At 46.4% G+C, this 24,252-nt stretch overlaps 2 gene segments (V, D, J or C); both read left to right on the top strand.

Moving 5' to 3' along the window:
• The window catches only part of LOC105072264 (immunoglobulin kappa variable 2D-26-like), an 80,177-nt gene that overhangs the window by 6,581 nt on the left and 49,344 nt on the right, over window positions 1–24,252 (top strand).
• LOC141575391 (immunoglobulin kappa variable 2-29-like) lies at window positions 245–14,351 on the top strand. The segment is given in 4 exon segments: window positions 245–297; window positions 2,163–2,236; window positions 2,630–2,747; window positions 12,760–14,351. Coding segments are annotated over 4 exon segments (588 nt in total).

Below are 24,252 nucleotides of genomic sequence, written 5' to 3' on the forward strand. Positions count from 1 at the left end.
TGCACTGCGCACAGGAACAATCTCACGGCTCTGTCTGCCGCCCTATCTTCCGGCAGGTCCCATGACTCAGGAAAGCCTCCTGATTACAAACCAGTCCCCTCCATCACTGACGGTCCCAAGTACAGCGTGAGTCTGGGAAGTCGCTTACAAAGAAAACACACGTTAGAAAGAACTGTGAGAGAGGAGGTCTATCTGGTCAGTGATAGGAGTGGGGACGGGGTCTCTGGAGGGTGTCCAGTCAGTGATGGGCGTCAGGAGGATGCAGATCCAGGTGCCGCCTCCTCCAGGTGTGACAAGGTGCCAAAGCAAGTGTTCTCACCCAGCGGGCGGCTGTGACTTTGACTGTGGACCAGACACACGGTTCCTCACATCTGCAGTCACCTCCTCTATTCAGACAGGGGCCGGCATGGTCCGGATCCCAGCCCCTCAGCAACGAGGGACACACACTGTCAATAAATAAAGGTCGATAAAAACCGGTTTACTTGCATTTAGACCAGTAGGTGCAGTCAGGCTAGAAAAATGGACAGAAGTGAAATCCCTCAATAACCAAATTAAAAGTGACAGCCTGTGACTGTTCCTCTTCCTCTGTTGATCCCCTAGGACCTGTGTGACCCCTCAGAGCAGCACGTGTGCCCCATGTGATCCGTCCCCAGATGCTGGGCTCCGCCCAGCCCGAGCCCACGGTTGGATCAGACCGAGGCACTTGCGTACAATCAGCCGAATGAACTGGGTCCATAAACCGACACCCCAACATGGGGTCCTTTGCAGTGGGTCTGTGCAAAGTTTCTCACTCATCATCCCCAGTGTGGAGCCTGGAGGCCCTGCACGTCCCTTCTGTGCACACAGCCCTCACTGGGACCCTGCACAGTGTAACGGCCCCAGACGCCGCCCTCCCGTGTGGGCTCAGCCTTGTGCTTGGCCGAGCAGCTACTTCCTCCAGGGAACCAGTGTCAGAGCAGCTGCTCCTCTCAGAGAAGAGCCAGGCTGGGGTGAGGTGGACATGGTGGGGAGCCCCTGCAGGAAGGTGGGGACATCCCCAGTGTGTCTCAAGCCCAGGAGTCCTGTCACTGGAGAACTTGTGTCTGGACAGCTGGGGAGGGGCTCATGGACAACTCCACCCTGCCTCTCCCCCTCGGCTCTCAGCACCTCTGAGCCCAGGAGGACCGGCCACCTGCTCTCCAGGCACCAGGAGCACAGGCCTGCCTGCCCTGACATCACTGCCAAATTCATCGTCATTTGTTCACAGAGAGGGTGGGGGTCCCTGGAGGGGCTGGTCTGTTGGCCTAAGAAAACTGTCTTTCCCTCAGTCTCTCTGGGGCAAAATCCTAGTCTGTTAAATGCCTAGTAATTCTAGTATTTACTCTCCTAAAAACTGAAATACATCTGTAGATTAGGAAGCTAAAAACACAAGTGTTTAAATTTCATCTGAGTGTCATGTAGACAGAGCTTCCAAATTTGTTCATCGAGATCTGTTTCTGAATTTCCTGCCTTTGAGGTTCCTTCAGGTTTCTATGTGCTGCACCCGCCTCAGCTCCGGCCCCCTGTCCCCGCCTTCCCTGACCCCAGTTTCCCCCCAGCTTAGACATGCTTCTCCCCCAACTCTCAGAATGACGGCTTCCTTGGTTGGGGGTAGTTATTGACTTGAGAGCGTCAGAGAGAGGCATCTGGAGAGTGGGACAGAGTCTGTATTTTATCCAGATCGGGATAGACGTGGACCTTAATCAGTTGGGCACTTAGATGTCAGCCCTTTTTTCCTGTCTTTTTAAATCTCGATTAAAATTAAAAGACCCATTGTCTTTTAACAAGTATTAAAAAACCCCAAAAGTCACTAAATAATCATGGTAGCAGCCTTACTAAAAAGAAGTGTAATATGATTAAGAAAGTTCTAAGAAAGTGGAAAACTGATGGAAAAAAGAGGAGGAAACATTCCCCTGTATGCCTTTCCCCCTTAGACAGCACAGATTTCATTTTTATTGAGGTTGAAGGTTGTCCGTCCACACCGACATTTCCTGTTACTTTGTTCACAAGAGAGGCTCCCCACCCCCCTGGCTCTCCCCACAGCGCTGCCCCCACCAGAGCATTTGCATGTGGCTCCCTGGGGAGGACCTTCCCTGGCAAGTCCCAGATAAAAGCTCAGCTCTAGCCTGGCTTTGACTCATCAGGACATATCAGTTCCGACTGCTGAAAGTGAGGCTCCCTGCTCAGCTCCTGGGGCTCCTCCTGCTCTGGGTCCCAGGTAAGGAAGGAGGGGAGATGAGGAGGGGAATGTGGGGGTGAGCTCTGGGGGCACCCCTGCTCTCTGTATGTATTTGTCCAGATGTCAGAGGCAAACCTTACCCTCTGTCAAGGGCATGTGATGTTTAGCAGAAGGAGGATGGGGAGGAACCCAGAAGGAACGAGTCTCAGTTCTGTGGTGAAGACAGGGACATAGAGAGACTGGGCCGGTGGACATGACTTCTAGAGACCTCTTTTTATGTTGCAAATCTTGGGTTCCTTTTGAAAGTCGATATTTTGGATATCAATCTGAATCAAAAAAGTGCTTTAGCCTTAAGTAAATAACAGAAGAAAAATTCTGAAAATGATTCCTAAACTTTGTGCAAAATCTTATAATTTTCTCTTACTCTTTTAGGGTCCAGTGGGGATTTTGTGCTGACCCAGACCCCAGGCTCCCTGTCTGTCACGCCTGGGGAGCCGGCCTCCATCTCCTGCAGATCCACTGAAAGCCTTGAAGATAGTGATGGAGACACGTACTTGAGTTGGTTCCTGCAGAAACCAGGCCAGTCTCCACAGCTGCTGATCTATGCAGGTTCCAGCTGGGCCACGGGTCCCAGACAGGTTCACTGGCAGCGGGTCAGAGACAGATTTCACCCTGAAAATCAGCGGGGTGAAGGCCGAGGATGCTGGAGTGTATTACTGTGCACATTCTCTTCCCACAGTGGTACAGGCCTGAACACAAACCTCCCCGCCCGGGGTGGCCCAGCTGCCCAGTGCGTCGCTTCTCTGGGGACCTGACAGCAGACTCTCTGAGTCTGTATAAGAGGAAGATGTTGGGGCTCCCAGGGGACCAGGTCGCAGCTGAGGGCTCGGGCCACGCGTGCTCCTGCTGCTCCGCAGGTGCAGCCCCGCCAGCGGCACAGCCTGGTCCCGGCAGGGGCAGCAGGGACCTGAGAGGCCCGGGTCCTGTGAGCCGCCAGTGATGTGAACGGGAGGCTGAGTGCAGCCCAGCCTCCTCCTCCTGCCTCGTCTCCGTGTGTCACTGAGACGTATCCAGTCTAACAACCAGACCAGCGACACGGACACGTGGCACCAAAAGTCTAATGCACGTTGCAAATGCACAGCTTGGGGTTCACTTTTCCCTGGAGAACATTAGGCAGTATTGGTACATTGTCATCGCCCCACTTTCTCAATTTCCTACGTCTTTACTACTTACATTAGTCCCTCCATCAATATCTTTGAACATTCATTCTACACAGTCTGTCCACAGGGAGGCTGTGATTGAGAATATTCAGTTTAATTTTTGAGTGTGTATATAGACCTTTTGAAATCCACAGCAAATAGAAGACTTCAATGCCAAAAGGCTTTGTTTTGCCTCAGTTACAATTTTTTTCTGAGTGAAAATGTGGTTTTCATGATTTCAAAAGTGGTCTTGGAAAATGAACAACCAAAACTGAATGATGCGAGCACAACATTTCCCCCACACACCACAGGACAGAGACAGAGTCATATGAGATTATTCTTTCTCTTCCAAATGGGAAGGATATTTAACTAAACAGTGTTTAAGACATGACAAATTTGATATTATTGCCATAATGAAAGATACTGAACAAATATATGTGTTGTTTTCACAAGATACAGTCAATCCCTGAAATGAAATCTGAGTAACATATTTTAGCTGGAAATGCATAGAAAATGTATGCATTGAAGAGATTCCATTTAAAGTATTGCTTCCAAGTGATGCTTGACCTCATAAGGGGTCATGGCATTTACATGTGATAGCACAGAATGACAGAAGTAAAAGAATGATTGAATTGACGAAATAGCTGATCTTGTTTCTGGTTAAGAAAATAAAATGTAACTAAAGATCGCTGGCTATTCTAAGATAATGGATTTATGGGAAGAGCAATTAAAATTCCAATGTGTCAATTCCATTAAATTTAAAGTGTGTGGAAAATCACAGAAATCAAGCAGACCTGAGCCCTCCAATTATGGATCTGAAGATACTTAATAGATTATTTCAAAAAACCAATACATCATTGAGATTAAAAGCCATTGTATTTCAGTCTTTAAGCCATTTTGAGGTGATTTCTGTGTATGGAGTGAGGGAGGGTTTGTACTATACTGTAGAGCACAGGGAAATATATTCAATATCTTATAGTAGCCTATGGTGAAAAAGAATATGAAAATGAATGTATGTATATCCACATGTGACGGAAGCAGTGTGCTGCGCACCAGAAATTGACATGACATTGTAAACTGACTAGACTTCAAAAAATAAAGTGTATGCTTTTTGGACTGATACTTCTATACCTGAGAGTTTAACCTATTAAAATAAAACTGCCCTTCCTCATGGAGAATATAAAATCATACTTCCTGCTGTATTCTGTGTAGTGGTCAATAACCTTAAAGTAAATGCCCACCAGTAGGATTGAGGTTACTTAAAATGTGCTGCATTCCCTCCACAGAATAGTCCATAAACATTACAAAACCTTAATTTGATACATGCAGGATTGGTTATAGAAATTCCTTTGGTTAATTGTTATCTAAGGAAAAAAAGACACAATTTGGTAAATCAAAGGACAGAAGACTACTTTTGTATAAAAAAATATATATATATATAAGATACACAAGCAGGAATTTCATATTTACTGTCTGTGAAAAGTTGTTCCCCTTTTCCTGTTGCCTTAAACTGTTTTACTAACATACATGTTTCAAATTTTTGAAAGAGAGCCAAATTTTTCTATCCAGCTCCATTAACTTGAGTGTTCTGAGCAAATCGTGAGTTTATCTCATCAGACAAGACTGAGTTAAAACTGGCTTAAGCCTTCACCCCTCTTCCTGCCCATGACTTTAGAGAAACATCATCTAAGAGCTAACAGAGCAGCTGTTAGCCGGGCAGCAGCAGAAACAGGAAAGCGACTGGACCACGTCAAGTCCATCAGGCTGCGCATGGTCCACGGGACCGAGATTGAGCCTTTGCTCCGCGAAAGCAGCTCTCACTGCCCCGTCACATCAGCCGGCACTTGGCTGGGAAGATCGTGGGGTGGGACACTGTCAGCACTGGGATGCATCTGTGCTTGGTCCCCATCTCCATCTGCAGGGACCCGCCTGTCCCACCCTCTCTTCCCAAACCGCATTTTTGACATCTCATGTGGATCACAGAACCTAGCCCCTAACTCTGTTTAAACCAATATCCTTTCTGAATTCCTATTTGCTTGTTAGTCTTTTGTCTTCAACTCCATGACTACTTAGGGGACAAATCATTGGGTGTTTCCAAAGGAGAATGGGCTAGTGATGGATGTAACAGTACAGGCATCGTGAGTAACAGAGAGGCATCTCACAGTCAAAATTCTTTGAGGCTCTGCATTGAAAATTCTATAAACTGCTGTGTCACAAACTGGCCACTAGATGGCAGAAAACCCCGCAATAAACACTAGAAGTAGGCGTGGTCTTAGAAATACTGGGAGAGCAAGAGTGATGCTGTCCCATTTTCAACGGGAGCCCCTAAGGCTTGAATGGGTTCTCTGGTGCGATGGGGACCCCTGGAGAGGAGCTGCCACTGTGCTGAGTGCTGGAGAAAACCCCGTCACATGCTCTGGAAGCCCTGCCTTGCCCCTCCCCTCTGTGACGGCTGTGTCCCCAGAGCCCATCCTTACCCTGCCTGAACAGGAGCAGCCTCAGGAAGCAGCCTGGGGACACTGAGACCCCAGCTTGGCTCCTCTCCCCCCTGCTGCGCTGACTCAGGTGAGGAAGGCGGGCCCAGGCTCCACCCTCGGTTTCTCTGCATCACACATGCACGTGTCCTTGAAGGTGAAGCTGTGAGTCTGCTTTGTTTGCTGATCAGAAGTGCATCAAGCTGAATGAGCTACTTGCTTGGCATTAATGTCTGGGGATGTCCATGTTTGTTGCCCCACTTAGATGCCAGTGGGGACATTGTGGGGACACTGTCTCCAGCTTTCCTTCCTGTCTCTGGAGAGAGGATCACCATCACCTGCCGGGCCGGAGTGCTCACACTGTCATAGCTTGAAACCAGCAAAGCCCAGGACCAGCGCCTGAGCTCCTGCCCACCCACACTGGCCCCGGACAGGATGCCTTTCTGGTTATGGGGCAGTGGGTCCCCACATGCATCATTCTCGCCATCAGCAGGACAGCTGCTTTTAGGAGCACAGGCCCCTCCTCCGGTCACCACTCTGAGCTTAAAACTGACCCAGCTGCAGCTTCCAAACTGGGGCTCTTATGGTATCTTGGGCCTTCTCAGGGGAACAGGGCTCGGCCAGCAGCTCTGACATCACACACCCTCCCTCCTGACACTCCCTTCCCGCCTCTATGGGGCACCTCCCGGGCATCTCGTCTGCATCACTGAGTGAAGCGCTTCAGTGTTTTGTCCCACCTCCTGTTCTGCACTCACTGCCTCCAGTTCATCCTTACATCACACACATGTGTCCTCGTCCTCAGTGTCCAGGCCCTTGTTCCTACCGCACATCCTGGCCCGTGGTTCCCTGGAGCTCTGACCCCACCACATGAGTCCTTGTGGAAGAGTGCTGGTGGTAAGTTGTGCTCATTGGAAACCAGAAAATAAACTACAGGCTGCTCACAGGAGGACGCTGAAGAGAGTCCCACATCCCAGGCGGTCCTCACAAGCCTCACTCCCACAATCAGCTCTGGGTCTCATCCATGGAAACCCCAGAGCAGCACACTAGTCTTAGAGAGGAGAAAGTGGAAGAGAGGGCCTGATGGGAGACGCTGAGAGTCCCCAGCCTGCTGCTCACAGGAGCGAAGCCAAGGGCCTCAGCTGGGGTCTCCACGGGCAGCAGGACACGGTCCCCTCTCCTAAGACGTGGGCTGGACACGCTGCTGCCTCGTTGGGTCAGAAACACGTGCCCACATTCTCTCTGTCGGGGTGTGGCTTCTCCCTAACTATTCACTTCAGCAACGACGTGATTTTCGTTTTACTGACCAGGCTTTGCTTGGTGCGAATCTGTTCTCTGTGATGAGGACAGGCTGACCTGGCTCTCCCATGATACCTGACTGCCTGCCTTGGTCTTCAGTCAAGAGGAGATTAGGGATCTGGTTAGAGCAGAAAGCAGAACAAGACCCCATCTCTGTAAGAGGAGGTCCTTGAGTGAGCACTCTGCAGGCATCTGGCTGGCTCGGGGGTGGCCTCCGTCCCAGCCTTGGAGAGGAGCCCTGTGAAGCTGGCAGCCTCACTGGTCCCACTCAGTCCGGCCTCTGGGACCAGAGCAGCTCTGTCCTCCCCACGTCCCTGCAGCTGCAGGTGCAGGGAGCCTGCCCCCTGGGAGGGCGCTAGGGAAGAGCTCTGGCCAGGCCATCACACATGCAAATCAGCTCCCAGGGACCCTGTGATGATTTAACCCCAGGGCTCAGCCTCGATTCCAGAGCAGCTCCATCCCCCTGATCCTTGGTCCAGAAGCGGCAGATCCCAGGGACCGTCCACGATGAGCTTGCAGACCCTGCTCCTCTGTCTCCTGGCGATGAGCTTTCAGGGTGAGCGTGGCTCCCACTGCAGAGCCTGAGCTGGAGCCCTTGGCACAAAGCTCACGCGCTCGCAAGGGCTTTAGAAGTTACAGTGCGATGTACGAGTTGTTTTGACAACTTGTATGAGAAGCCGAGGAAGAGTCCAAGGCTGACAAAAAGGAAGAGGCAAAAATAGCTTTGACGCTGTCCTCTTCCCTCTGAGGACCCCAGAGCCCTGTGTCCACGCTCCCACCGGGGTCCGCCCGCTCTGTAGGGGCTCAGCAGGGACTCACTGGACCATGAGGAGTGGACCCAACCGTTAGCCCTCAGAACGGTGCTGTCCACTCTCGTGTTGCTTTCAGTGTGCCCCGGTCCTCAGGTCACACTAGTAGCCATTTGGATGTGGGTTCTTGGACACAGGCAAACGGACAGAGGCCCAGGGGCACTTAACGTTTGTCTTGCTTAAGCTTGACATGGTTCCCCTGAGGAACATGCTTCATCTAAAGAAAAATGTTTTCTCTAAGCCTTTGATTAAAGTCATACATTGTGTTGCCTTGATGGGGTGTCCTTACAGGCTGCTGGGGGCAGATCGCCCTGACTCAGTTTCCAGAAAGCCTGGCAGCATCTCACGGAAGCCTTGTCTCCATCACCTGTAGAAGCAGCATAGAGGTAGGTACCTCCATGGCCTGGTACCAGCAGAAACCCAAGGAGGCTCCCAGGCTGCTCATCTTTGGGGCTTCTGCCCGGGCCTCAGGAACCCCGTCCAGGTTCCGGGGAAGCGGCTCTGGCTCTGACTTCTCCCTCGCCATCCACGGAGTGGAAGCTGAAGATGTCGGAGTGTATTACTGCCAGCAGCACATCAGCCTGCCTCTCACAGTGACAGACCCTCAGATAAAAACTTCCTTTCTGGTCCAGTGACTCCCGCTTGGTGCACAGACACCTGCTTCCTGCAAGGGGCCACGATGTGAGAGCTGTACAGTGTCCACAGTTTAGACGCTCAGGGTCTCAGAGTCTATGTTTTCTGACCTGGAGGAGCAGGGGCCTCACATTTCAACCCAATCTACATAGGGAAGCAGGCGGAGGAGATTAGAGCCAAGCCGTGATCAACACAGAAGCTTTAATGTATTGTTATTTCCACCATCAACTGCAGCACAGAGGACTCCAAACAATCAATTAAAACGCAACGATGTATTATTTCGCGTGCCTCAGCGGGCTGGCTGGTGGAGGCTCTGCTGGTTGGCCAGGGCCCCCGCCGGCCGCTGTGACCGGAGGGCAGCTGGGCGGGGACGTTCATCGTTCTCGCCCACTCGGCTGCCTCCTGGTGCTGCTGACGGCTGGGGAGGCTCGGTTGTCCTCTTAGTCTCATACAAGAGGTAAAGCGTGGTTGGAGGCCCCCCCCCACCCCGCAGGTGCAGGCTCTGAAGAGGGAACTGACAGGAGAAAGTTTTTAACTAATGACACTGTTCTTTTTCCCTATCACCACGCACTGGTAATTCTGAACAACATCGGGGGTGAAACACTCCTCCCCGCAGGCAGGACCACCTCCAGGCCCCACCCTCCGTCCTTGTCCTGACGCTGGGGGGCCCGCTCGCGTGTCTGGTGGCCAGCGCTGGCTGCTGGCCGGGAGCCTCAGTTCTCCCCCGCGTGGCCCCTCATCCTCCAGTAGGCTGGACCCACTTCCTCACATCCAAGAGGGAAGATGGGAACTGCAAGGCGCGTGAGGCCTGGACCCCAGAGCTGGCACAGGCTTCCTTTCTCCACTTTCTGTTTGTCAAAGCAAGACCCCCGACCTGCTGTTTCAAGGCGCAGTGACATAGACTGCAGTCTTGATGGGAGGAACGTGTGACCATGCTTTTCTGATCTACCACTGTTCTCTTGCATTATACACTTAACCACCACCAAAGGCAAAGGCTGCGGTGTTTATGGGTTACTTATGATGTGCTGTGAATTGAGCTAAGTTGTGGTATGAGACATTTTATTCCCAGCTTCCCATTGAGGCCCTGAGGCCGACAGAGGTTATGAACTATGTCGTCTAGGTAGTAAAATCAGATTCTAACCTGAAAATCTGATTCACGGACGGGGTTGAGGACTTTAACAGCACAATGCCTGCTGGGCCCCAACCCACCAGGACCCTTCCTGTTCCTCCTAAGACCTCACTGGGCTCACTGGGCTCCAGCCTTACTGGCCACGTGGCCCTGCCTTGAACACACCCTGCACAGTCCTCCCCTTGGACCTCTTCTCTCTCTTGTCCCAGTGTCAGCAGAACTTTTCCTCCAGACCCCCATTGTGTGAACCCCTTCATCCATCAGTTCAATAGAGTGCTTCCCTGCTCAGTGCCCACCCTGGCCCTACAGTAATAGTATATACTGTTCCAACTTGTGCTCAAAGCGCTTCTCAAGCTTCTTTCTTTCTTTAGAGTCTGATGCTCTAGTAGAATTTAAGCTCCAAAGGGTCGGGGACATTTGTCTGCTCTGTGCATTGATGTATCTCAACGTCACACAAGAATATCTGGCACGTTGAGTTTGCAACATTGATGCGCGTATATTGTACATTCTAGTTAGAAAGAAAAAATGATCACACACAAAGTAAAACACCCCTCTAAGACTTAGAGCATTAAACCTGTGCTCTGCTACTGCACGAAATCTAACAGGAATCATAGAGCGGCCAAGGAAAAGCTCATACCTCTGACAGCAGGACACCTGATAAGTCCAGGATTAGCTCGAGTGAAGATTTCAGAGATGATGTAACAGAGTATGAAAGGGAGAAATTCACAACCTGGTTTTAAAAGTCATTTTGATTAATTAATGTTTTATTCAAGTTTTAAAAATCTAAAACCTCTGCTTCTCTAATGTCTTCCATTTTTATTTGTGTGTGCCAGGCACTCATCTAGGTACTGCAGTCAGAGCAGTCAGGTTCACATCGTATTGGGTGGAGGTCAGGGAATAAACAAAGAGTCTTCATTTCTAATCCTTTCTACATTTTAAGGTAGAAACTTACATAATTGATTTTAAAACTTGTTTTACTGTTTAAAATAAGAGACAATTCTGTATTTCTCTCTAAACATTGCTTTTGCAACACTTCACAAATGCTGACATTTGGTGCTTGTAACATCCTTCAGGTTCAAATGTTTTCTAATGTTCCCTTTCTGATTGACTTGCAATTTAAAATTCTACTGCTGGATTTTCAAATATTCAGAGAGTTTTTTCAGATATCTTTTTTTTTTTTTAAACCTCGTTTGACTGCATTGTGGCCAGGTAACATCTCCTTGAGAACTGTACTGAAACTTTATTGAATAGTCCAGCATATTTTCCATTTTGGTAAGTGCTCTATTGTCACTTAAAAAGAATGTGCTTTATTTATTTGTGGGAGTGTTGCTTCACAAAGTCTATTTGGTCCAGATGGTTGGTAACACTATTCAGATCATTTATAGCATTACTGTTTCATTAAGTGTCTTTCAGGCTTACATTTTCTCTCTCAGTTGACACTTTGACTACATCTTTACTGATTAATTAATTTCCTGATTTTTTTTCCCCTAACGGTTGTTGTAGTGCAGTGTTTCATTCCAGGGAAATTTTTGCTCCTTCTACCCTGGGAATGTTTGACAATGTCTGGATTCTTCAGACCATTTAATTGTTAGAGATTTATTTCCAATTACAACCAGGACCACAGAGGGAGCTGTGGGTAAGCTGATTTTTCTTAGGCTTCAGCCACTGAATTTGTGGTTTTGAGTTGACTCTGGATTTTATATTATGAAAGCCCTGGGAAAAATTTCTTAAAACCTTGCAAATTTTAGACAATTTTTTTCAAAATCTTTAGACTTCCTGTCCCTCTCTCTTCCTCTCAGGACTTCAATTATACACATAATACACTGTGTGAAGTTTTCACACAGGTCATGGATGCTCTATGGATTTTATGTATTTTTTCAATATTTTCCCCATTGTGCACAACTATGGGTATTTTCTATTGCTAAAGTCACTAATCTTTTCTTCAACAATATCTGCAATCATCACTTGAAACACTTGGACTCTCTTGGGTCTTGCTTTCAGGCTTTCCTAGAAAAGCCCAGAAGACCATTTGGAAGGGGACAATTTTGCCTTTCTACTGAAACAAAGCCTTTCTGAGGACACAAACTGACGCACCGTGAATTATGAGGTTCTTTTGCCCTGGCTGGTGGAAGCAAGTAATCTTGGTTCTATGTAAGCTCTGCAGTTTTTTCCTCTTAGAAGTTCAGAGAATATTTTCTAAGACTTCAGTAGATTTTTCACATCTGTTATCAATCAGTACATTGTGGCATATAGAGAGGAAACTAGTTATCCTGGGTTCTGTCTCTGTGCTAATGATTTCTCTCACCAAGGGCATCAGGGAATCAGATCAGAGGAAGACATTTTGGCCTCAGTGAGAGCCCCAGGTGTGACATGCAGACATCTTATCAAATTTCCTGCAGTTTCTTGAAATAGATCACACCAGTAGAAACTGTCTTAGATGGAAAGGTAGCAAGAAAAGCACATTATGAACATTGAAAAGAGCGAAAGGACGCTCTACCAAAAGGACGGTAGACTGATTCAGTCCTGTGGCCTCCAGAGAGAGGCATGCTGTCTGCGGGCAGATTTGCACAGCGCCGCTCAGACTGGGGAGACGCTGCACCTGGGCTGTGTTACGGAGCTTGGCCGGCCCTGCAGCTGTGCCCACCTCGGCCCCGTCCCCTGCTGATTCGCATGTCAGAGGAGACTTCATCAACTGTCTGGTTATATCTTGGGCAAGACTCAATCCCAGGCAGGACACAGAGGGAACATGAGGGCCCCCGCTCAGCTCCTCGGCCTCCTGCTGCTCTGGCTCCCAGGTAAGGACGGAGACGCTGGGATTTACTCAGCCCTGGGTGCTCAGTGCTGTCTGGCCCTTCAGGGAAGTCCTCTTATCACATTAGCAATAACAGGGATATTTGTTTTCTATGTTTCCCATCTCAGGTGCCAGGTGTGCTACCCAGGTGACCCAGTCTCCCTCCTCCCTGTCTGCATCTCTGGGAGACACAGTCACCATCACCTGCCAGGCCAGTCAGAGCATTAGCAGTTACTTAGCCTGGTATCAGCAGAAACCAGGGCAAGTTCCTAAGCTCCTGATCTATGATGCATCCAGTCTGTACACCGGGGTTCCTTCGAGGTTCAGTGGCAGTGGATCAGGGACAAGTTTCACTCTCACCATCAGCGGCGTGGAGGCTGAAGATGTCGGAACTTATTACTGTCAGCAGTATAATAGTGCGCCTCCCACAGTGCTACAGGCCAGAGCAAAAACCACCCGGGGAGGCAGACTTGTGAGCCTGGGCCTCCCCAGCTGCTGCTCCTCGTGCCTCTGTCTGGTGAGAGCGTTTCTCAGCTGCAGCCATGCTTCGAATGTGACTGGAAGGTGTTGGTAGGAGCGGAAGGGCGGAGCTCGCTAACTCCCTTTCCTCCTCCTCAGTCCCTACAAAGACATGACAGTGCCGCTCCTTATTTAATAATGACATTGATTACACCTGAGGAGTCTGCCTTATGGTATCAGTCAGGATGCACACAGTAAAAGAAAAGCCATTCTATACATTCCAAGCAACGATTCTTAAAAAAATGTGGGTCTAAATGAAAAACTTCTGAAGGCTGGGGAGTGTGACACTGAGTGAGGCAGTACTAGAAATAAGTAGTTCCTGGTTCTCAAGGGATGGGAATTGTGAATTTCAGCACTGTAACCACGGGGACCCTTGCCCACCTGAGCACTGGGTAAAAAGTGGCCTTGGTTGCCCAGTATGGGCTGTGGAGCCAGCAGAGCCAGGGAACCTGCTGTAACCCCACATAGCTGTGGTTTGGGAACACCTGGAGAGTGCTTACCTGGGTAGATGTCCGTGGATGAGAGCAACTGTGTAGAAGTCCAGCTGTCCTGATGTGAGATTCCAGCATTGGACAATTAGAGCATATTCCATCCAACAGCAGCAGCACATTTTTCTCAAGTGCACACAGAACCTTATACAGGAGGGATCGTGCAATAAGACACCTAGGAAGTCTTAGCGATTTGAAAATTTAACACCACATTTAACCAATGAATAACCAATAGGTCGTGGGAGAAATCAAAAGGAAACTGGAAAATACCGAAACAAATGAAAATTGAAACACAATGTACCAAAACCTAGGGGACACAACAAAAGGAGTGCCGAGAGGGAAGTTAACAGTGATAAGGTATCTATTAGGGGGAAAAAAGATTTCAAAAAGAAAAAAACCCTCATTTTCACCTCGAGGATCAAGAAAAAGAGACAAGAAAAGTAATAGAAAAAAATCAACAAAGCTAAGAGGTTTTTTTTTTTTTTGAAAAGATAAAATTGATAAAAATTTAGCTACACTAAGAAAAGAAAAGACTCAAAATTAGAAGAGAAAGAGGAGACATTACAAGTAACAGTACGTACATGCATAGAATCATAAGAGATTACTAGGAACAACCATATACTGATGAACTGCAGCACCTAGAAGAAATGGATCAGTTTCTAGAAACACACAACCTACCATGAAAAGGAAAATCTGAAAACACCAGTAATGGGTTAGGAGATTGAATCAATAATCAGAGACGACCCAACACAGAATGGGCAAAGACCAGATGGCTTTACTGGTGTATTCAACTAAACATGTGAAGAGTTAATACCAATCCTTCTAAAACTCTTGCAAAAATTGAAGAGAACACTTTCAAATTCATTTTGCAAGACCATCATTACCCTGATACCAATACTAAATAAGGACACCACCATAAAACAAAACTATAAACCAATATTCCAGATGACCATAGATGCAGAAATTCTCACCAAAATATTAGCAAACAAAATCCAACAACACATTAAGAGGATTATACACCCTGACCAATGGGATTTGTCTCAGAAATGCAAGGATGGTTCTATGCACATAACTCAGTAAATCTGATACACCACAGGAATAGAACGAAAGATAATCATACTGTCATTTCAAATGATGCAGAAAAAGTGTTTGACAAAATACAACACCCTTTCATGATTAAAACCATCAACAAATTGGGCATATAAGGATCATTTGAATATGATGAAGAATACATATGACAAACTCACAGCTAACATCATACTCAATAGTGAAAGATTAAAAGCTTTTCTTCTAAGATCAGGTACAAGGTAAGGGTGTTCACCAGTTTGACTCAAGGTAGTGCAAGAAGTCATACCCAGAGCAAGTAGGCAAGATAGAGAAATGAAAGCCAGGAAGTCACAAAGTAAAACTGTCCTTATTTATAAATGATAGGATCTTATATAAAGAAAATCCTAAAGATTCTTCACAAAAACTCTTGGAACGAATCAACAAATTTGGTAAATCTGCAGCATACAAAACCAGGACAAAGAAATCGGAGGTTTTCCAAACATTAACAACAAAACATCTGAAAAAGAAATAAACAAAACTATCCCAGTCAAGCACAATACACCCAACACAAGAAAGTACTTCATAATAAATGTACCCCAGGGGGTAAAATATTTGTATAATTAAAACTATAAGATGTTGAATGAAAGCAATTGAAGAAGAGAAACAGAGAGATATCATCAGGTCATGGATTCAAAGAAGTAATATTTCTCAAATATTTATACACCCAAAGCTATCTATAGCATCAATGCAATCGATACCAGAATTCCAATGCCGTTTTCCACAGAAATAGCAGAAACAGTCCTAAAATGTGTATGGAACCACAAGAGAACCTTAATTTCCAAAGCAACCTAGACAAAGAAGAACAAAACTGAAGGCATCACATCTCCTAATTTCCAACTACATTAAAACGTTATAGAATTAAAACGGAATAGTACAAAAAATGGACATACAGGCCAGTGATACAGAGTCGGTTGCCTAGAAGTAAGTTCACATGTATTCGATCAACTAATATGTGAAAAGAGAGCCAAACATTCAACTGGGAAAGGACAGTGTCTTCAACAAATGACTGTGGAGAAAGTTTATAATCACGTGAAGAAAAATGAAATTTGGCCCCTTCCTGACACTGTTCACATATATTAACTTGAAATGGGTCAAAAACTTAACTGTAAGACCTGATACCACAAAACTTTAAAAAAAATAGATAAAAATTGCTTGGAATTGGTTTTGGCAATGGTTTTTTGGATATCATAACAAAGCACAAGTGAAAAATGCAAAAATTTAGCCAGGCTACATCAAACTAAAAAGCTTCTGCACAGCAAAGGAATAATCAACAAAATGTAAAGGCAAAATGCACCGTGGAAGAAAATATTTGCAAACCATACATCGCATAAGGGGCAATATCCGAAATAATGCAAAGAACCCACATGAAGCAATAAGAAACAGCTCAATTTAAAAAAGGGCAGACAAACTGATAGGCATGTTTCCAAAGAAGACGTATAAGTGACCGACAGGTATGTGAAAAGATGCTCAGCGTCCCTAACATCCGGGAAATGCAAGTCAAAATTACAATGAGCTATTACCTGACACCTATTACAATGAGTATCATCAAGAAATTAAGCCACAACAAGGGCTGGCAAAGACTGGAGAGGAGGTTGCCCTTGTGCACTGTTGCTGGGAATGTAAATCGGTCCGGCTACTGTGGAAAACAGCACAGATGGTCCTCAGAACAATTAGCAGTAGAACCACCAGGTGATCCAGCCTTCACACTCCTGGGTGTGCATCCAAATGCTGTGAACTCAGTGTCTCAAAGACGTACCCACCCTCCCATGTTCTTAGCAGCACTGTGCACAATAGCCAAGATATGGAAACAGCCCATATCATATGTCTGTCAACGGGTGAGAGGCAAAGGGAGACGTGGGGTGAAGGAATTAGGGAAATGGTTTCTGAGAGTTCAAAACCGTAAGCAGGAGACACGAAAGTCCTAGAGATCTAATGCACAGCATAGTGACTATAATCAACAATACTGGAATCTAAACTTCGAGGTTAACGAGAAACTGGATCTTAATTATTCTTATCATACAAAAGTGATCATTCCGTGATGTGATTGTGCTGTTGGCTCCTGAAATGGGGTGACTATCTTGCAACCTACAAAGGTATCAGATCAACGTGCTGTAAACCTTAGACTTACACAGTGTTATAGGTCAATTATATCTCAATTTTATAAAGACAATAAAGGATAAAAACATAATTATTTGTCATAGATATGATCAAATACCTTGATCATTAAATCCTGTAAATGTTTTAAACCTTGAGAATTATTCAAGATGAAAGAATTCATCAAAATTGTATAAACACACCTGACTTCGAGGCTTGCTATGAAACCTCAGTAGATCAAGAGAGTGCATTACTTGTGACAAATAGACAAACAGCTCAATGAAACGGAATACAGAGCCTAGGAATAGACCCACATGAATGTCAAAGTCAACTGTTTGATAAAGCAGTGAAAGTATTCAATGGAGAGAAGACAGTTTCGTCAACAGATGGCGCTGTAAGAACAGAACATCCACATGCAAAAAGCTGATGTAGACACACACCTTACACCCTTCACAAAAGTAAACTCCCGTGGATCTCAGGCCTAAATGTACATTAATGTTCACTTGATATGTTATTCCCAAATAAATGTATATACACATGTTTGTGTGTAAAAAAGTTTCTGTGACTATATATATATATATATATATATATACACACCTACAACACATGCATATGGGCAAAATGAATACATAAAATATGTATATATAGTTTATCACATTTTAATATGTGTGTATATATATCACAATGATGAAAGTCCTGGGTCTGAGATGTTACTTATTAAGTTTTTTTCATTTAAGTAGAAATCTGATTGACAATCTCATCACCCAGGTAGCATTTGTGATGATAAAGATCGTAGCAATTAAACAAACTGACCAATACACAAACAGAAGTCGGATTGGCTGAAAACTGAATTACATGATGAAATCACATGTCTTCGAATATGGAACAAAAGACAGCGCTCAGCCTGAAGACAGGGGACACATCAGACTCCCAGGGAGAGACAGCTACTAAGTATCGATCTGGTTTATCCAACAGTCGGTGCTAAAATCCCAGTTTCGTGCTACAAATATTACACTCGCATAGACCTTGTTGCCTTTACCGACTCACAGTCTGTCTCACTGACACGGGGTGAGTGACTCCCCTGGCCTTTGAGCAGGTGACCGGACAAAGCTGCAGTCTGAAACGCATGCTCCTACGGCAAGGCTGCGCTTTACGTTGCTCTGGAGGCAGCATCGCTAACACTACGTGGATTGCTGATGCTGCCCAATTTGAAGAAAATGGGCTCGGCTTGATCAGGTCACGCCCTGACCAGCAGGGACCAAGAGTGCAGCAAGGATGAACCCTGAGTCAACCTGGGTCCTAATGACCTTTCACAGAGATGCGCTGAATCAACCCCTGGGGAGCAGGCCACCTACTTTTACACATAAACACAGGAAAACCAAGAGACATGCATTCCTTAGACATCAAACTTCACCAGTCAGCTATTATCATTTGAATTCTTTTTGAGCTCCATTCAGGTTCCATAGCCAGACAATGGAGGGGGACCGCAGCAATACAGGGTAAGGGTGGAAAGCTATCCATTGGATTTTATTTTTTAAAGTGTAGATAATCAATGACTACGGGATCAAAGCCACAGAGCTGGCTGCTCACATTTGCAGAGTTACCAAGGATGGCCGCTGTCGGGGATGTAAAGCACCGTGGGCTGTAAGTGGAGAAAAGACGGACAAAGAGGACACAGAACGTGAGCATGGCGTTGGGAAAGCAAGTGTGACCTAGAGCCCTGGAAGGGAGGGGAGAACCCAGTTCTGAGACAAAAACCATGAGCTCAAAATGCAGAAAATCAGAACACGAGATGCTGACCAAGCAGCCAGGTGGGAGGAGACGAGTCAGAGAAGCAGACGAAGGTCTGATGGGGAAGCGGCTGATAACAGGAAACTGAGCAGTGAACCTTGAGCGGCTCCCAAGGCAAGAAAGCGATAGGCGCAGGGAGATAGAATAAAATTCAAGGTTACAAGGCCCAGGGCTGAGACCTGATGCCTCAGGGTGTGAAGCACACTTGTCCCTTCTATGCAAAACACAGTAGAAGCTGTGATTGGCTCAATAATATAAATCTATCTGTATGGACAGCGACACAGACTTAGGTGATGCGAAAATTCTTGAACAACGTAGAGGAGACACAGCCTCTCCTACAGCTAAGAGAGACGCAGGGCTGAGCAAGAAAGCAGCAGCTGGTGCGGTGGGGCAAACACTCACTGACCCGTGGCCCTGGGGAGGAGGTTTTTGTTCAAGGCTGAATCACTGTGAGGGAGCACTATAAGCCTGCTGGCAGTAATACACTGCCGCGTCTTCAGGCTGGACGCTGCTGATCGTGAGAGTGAAATCTGTTGTGGACCCACTGCCGCTGAATCGATCAGGGATCCCCGATTCCCGGGTGGACGCATAGTAGATGAGCAGCCTAGGAGACTGTCCAGGTCTCTGCTGGTACCAGTTTAAGTAGCTTTTCTGGTTGGAGCTGGATAACACACTCTGGCTGGACTTACAGTTGATAGTGACCTTCTCTCCTACAGATGCAGTCACGGAGCTGGGAGACTGGGTCATCACGATGTCCCCACAGACACCTGCAATCATAACAGTGACCATACATTGCATTATTACTATATTAAAATATATGTCTAAGAAACATAGGGTTTATTATTATCATAAATAATCAGTGTTCTAGGTTAAATCGCTCATTTACTGTACATGGTAAAATCATTTTTTAGTTTTATAAAGACATCTCTCCTCTCAACTCTCACCTGAGACCCAGAGCATCAGGAAGGTGAGCAGGCGTGGCTGTGGCCCCATCTTGCTGCTGCTCACCTGTCTGGTGCACTCAGGCCACGTCTCCTGGAAGCCCCTTTAATAAGAGCTCTGAGCAGCCAGCCTAGGACTCCGGGGGCCTATGCAAAGCACCAGGGCATGAAATTAAAGTGCCTGAGCACTGAGCTGTGGCGACAAATAGTGAAAAGGAGATAAAAATATCAGCTCCCCAGGAAGTGTGAGCGTATGCCGACCAGAGGCCAGAAACCGACTTGACACTATGAGTTTTCAACACAGTTCAGCAAAATTCCGAAATGGAAAATTTTCTTAGTATCAACTCCAATTTTTCAAACTAGCTCAAGGAGACTCAAAAACATAAATTAACTTATATTAAAAAAATGTAATTGTGAGTATGTGTACAGAACTTATTTAAAGCATGTATACGTGGTGTCATTATATGCAATATATTCACTGAATAGGAGGAGGGCAGAGTGAACGCATTCGTATCTCTAGCTCAGATTCTCTTCTGAATTTTAAAATTCATCTTTGTAGTCCCTCTTGGACATCTCATACACATCTCAGTACATCCAAAATCATGCCTCTCATCTTTCCCTCACCACAAGGCTGTGTCAGGAAACCAATCAACCTTGTCACTCATCTTTAAGTCAATCAGTTAGTTTCTCAAATACCGTTGTTGTTTTTTTTTTTTTTTAACATTTTTTATTGATTTATAATCATTTTACAATGTTGTTTCAAAGTCCTGTGTTCAGCACAATTTTTCAATGATACATAGACATATACACACTCATTGTCACATTTTTTCTCTGTGAGCTACCATAATATTTTGTGTATATTTCCCTGTGCTATACGGTATAATCTTGTTTATCTATTCTACAATTTTGAAATCCCAGTCTATCCCTTCCCACCCTCCGCCCCCCTGGCAACCACAAGTCTGTATTCTCTGTCTATGAGGCAAATATCATTTTAAAGCCTCTCAAATTTCTTTCTCTAAGTGACCTCAGGTGTCACAGCGCCTCCTGGGGGTAACACGTGGAATAGCCTCAATTCTCAAGCCCTGCTAAGAGTTTATTCCTTCTCCAAGTCAAAAATAGTTATAGAATTACACAAATAAAAATATGGTGAGCTCTCCTAGGCATAGGGCGTTCTGAATAACTCTTTCAAAACCCTTGACTTCGCACAGCTTTCATTTTAATGGCAGGGACAGATGATAAACAAACAAGATTGCTGCTGCTGTCCCCACCCTTCTCCCTCTGAGGTCCCGCCCCTGAAGTAATGTCATTACTCAAGGTGAATGGGGTGATGAATGAAGGTGCACTTAGTGTGTTTCCTAGTCCCACATCGTGAACAGACTCAGGCGAAGGAGGAACAGGGTGGAGGGTGTAGCTCAGGGGTAGAGTGAGGGCTTAGCATGCATAAGGTCCTGGGTTCAATCCCCAGTACTTCATTAAAAACAAAATAATACATAAACAGATAAATAAAGAAAGCTAATTACTTCCTCCCACCCAATAACATTAAATGAGGACTGTGACAGGGGAAGTGGGGTTGGCGACGTTTAGAGGCCTCTTTTCACTCACAGACGTCAGGTTCATTACTGTGCTTGTGCAGTATTGTTGTATGCATCAAGGGCACAAAAAATGAGACTAAAACAAAGTCATAGTTTTGATAAAAGTATTTTGATAAAATATTTTGAAAAACATTTTGATAAAATAAATAGGAAATTGGAAACAATGAAATAGGCTGCTACTATTTGTATGTAACTTGGTACTTCTCTGTCATTGCTTTAGGGTCCAGTGGGGACGTTGTGCTGACCCAGACCCCAGGCTCCCTGTCTGTCGTCCCTGGAGAGTCAGCCTCCATCTCCTGCAAGGCTAGTCAGAGCCTCGTACACAGTGATGGAAAGACCTATTTGTATTGGCTCCGACAGAAGCCTGGCCAATCTCCACAGTGACTGATCTATCAAGTTTCCAAACGTGGCTCTGGGGTCCCAGACAGGTTCACTGGCAGCGGGTCAGGGACAGATTTCACCCTGAAAATCAGCGGGGTGAAGGCTGAGGATGCTGGAGTGCATTACTGTGCTCAAGCTACACAGTCTCCTCTCCTCCCACAGTGGTACAGCCCTGAACACAAACCAGTAGAAAGTGTCTTAGATGGGAATGTAGCAAGAAAACCATGTTATGAACATTGAAAAGAGCGAAAGGACACTCTGCTAAAGGGACAGTAGACTGATTCAATCCTGTGGCCTCCAGACAGAGGCATGCTGTCTGCGGGCAGGTTTGCACAGCGCCGCTCAGACTGGGGAGACGCTGCACCTGGGCTGTGTTACGGAGCTTGGCCGGCCCTGCAGCTGTGCCCACCTCGGCCCCGTCCCCTGCTGATTCGCATGTCAGAGGAGACTTCATCAACTGTCTGGTTATATCTTGGGCAAGACTCAATCCCAGGCAGGACACAGAGGGAACATGAGGGCCCCCGCTCAGCTCCTCGGCCCCCTGCTGCTCTGGCTCCCAGGTAAGGACGGAGACGCTGGGATTCACTCAGCCCTGGGTGCTCAGTGCTGTCTGTGCCTTCAGGGAAGTCCTCTTATCACATTAGCAATAACAGGGATATTTGTTTTCTATGTTTCCCACCTCAGGTGCCAGGTGTGCTACTCAGATGACCCAGTCTCCCTCCTCCCTGTCTGCGTCTCTGGGAGACACAGTCACCATCACCTGCCGGGCCAGTCAGAGCATCAGCAATGAGTTATCCTGGTATCAGCAGAAACCAGGGCAAGCTCCTAAGCTCCTGATCTATGATGCATCCAGTTTGCACACTGGGGTCCCTTCCAAGTTCAGTGGCAGTGGATCAGGGACAAGTTTCACCCTCACCATCAGCGGCGTGGAGGCTGAAGATGCCGGAACTTACTACAGTCAGCAGTATTACAGAGCGCCTCCCACAGTGTTCCAGGACAGAGCAAAAGCCACCCGGGGAGGCAGACTTGTGAGGCTGGGCCGCCCCAGCTGCTGCTCCTGGCGCCTCCGTCTGCTGAGAGCCTTTCTCTGCTGCACCCACTTTGTCAAGGTCACTGGAAGGCTTCGGTAGAAGCGACAGGGAGGTCCCTCGCACCCTAACGCCCTTTGCCTCTCCTCAGTGCCAGCTGCACAGACATGACAGTGCCTCTTCTGCTTTTATAAAGGACGGATGATTATGTCTGAGAAGTCTAGCTTACGGTACCAGGCAGGGTTCATACAGCAAAAGAAAAGCCATTCTATACATTCCAAGCAGGGATTTTTTTAAATTACATGAAATGCGGGTCTAAACTACAACCTTTTAAGTTCTGGGGAGTGTGATACTGAGTGAATTGGTGCTAGACCTCAGTGACTCTCTGGGCCCCACAGAAGCCAGGACATGTTTTCCGCCGGGCAGAGGCTGCCTAACATGGTCCTGTCGATGAAGCCCAGGGCCCGGGTGCGGATGTTGCAAGCCGGCAGCACCCCAGGGGATTCTCAAGTTCTTGCCTACGTCCATGCTCCTCTCAACAGGTCCTGATACACATGGAGTCTTGCTCTTCTGATCTCCCCGTCTCATTGGAGGGCCCATCATCGAACAACTCTCCCGGAAGCCGTAAAGAAAAAAGCGGTTTTTTAAATGTACTTCCACAGGATAGAAACTCCAGAAATAAACCCAGGCACTTATGGTCAATTAACCTACGACGAAGGAGGCAAGACTATACAATGGAGAAAAGACCATCTCTTCAGTAAAGGCTTCTAGGAAAACTGGACAGCTACCTGTAAAAGAATGAAGCAAAGCATTCTCTAACCATGTACAAAAATAAACTCGAAATGGATTAAAGCCCTAAGTGTAGGACCAGATACTGTAAAACTCCTAAAAGAAAACATAGGCAGAACACTCTTTGATAAAAATCTCAGCAATATTTTCCTGGGTCCATCTCGTAGAGTAATGGAAATAAAAGCAAAAATAAACAATTGGGACCTAATTAAGCTTAAAAGCTTTTGCACAGCAAAGGAAACCATCAACAAAATGAAAAGACAACCTACAGACTGCGAGGAAATATTTGTAAAGGAAGCAACCATCAAGGGGCTCATTTCCAAAGTACACAGCGGCTCACACAGCTTAATATCAAAAACCAACCAAACAGACTCATAACCCAATCAAAAACTGGGCAGAAGATCTAAATAGATATTTTTTCAAGAAGACATGTGGGTGTCCTACAAGCACAAGAAGATGCTTAATATTGCTAATTATTCAAGAAATGCGAATTAAAACTACAATCAGAATGGCTGAAGTCAAAAAGTCTACAAATACTAAACGCTGGAGAGGATGTGGAGGAGGAGGAGCCCTCCCGTGGTGGGAATGGAAATTGGTGCAGCCACTACGGAGGACAGGATGGAGGTTCCCTAAAAAACTGGAAGTCGACTTACTATATGATCCAGCAAACCAAGTCTTTGGCTCATATCCAGAGACAACTGTAATGAGGAAGACACATGCGCCCATGTTCATAGCAGCGCTATGTACAACAGCCAAGACATGGAAACAATCTAAATGTCCATCAACAGATGACTGGATAAAGAAGTCTGCGGTGTATATACGGATAAGAAGTATATGGCATATAAATGTATGTATTCATTCTAAGTGGCAGGAGGTTCAAGGTACTGTTCCTGGTTCTTTACCGTGAGTAGCATGTGGCAGCATGTCTCAGGCGTCTGGACCCCTGCCACAGCCACTGATTGGAAGTCCAGGAATTTCTGTGGGATTTACATCC

The sequence above is a fragment of the Camelus bactrianus genome, chromosome 28 (genome assembly GCF_048773025.1).
Source record: "Camelus bactrianus isolate YW-2024 breed Bactrian camel chromosome 28, ASM4877302v1, whole genome shotgun sequence".
NCBI classification, from domain to species: Eukaryota; Metazoa; Chordata; class Mammalia; order Artiodactyla; family Camelidae; genus Camelus; species Camelus bactrianus.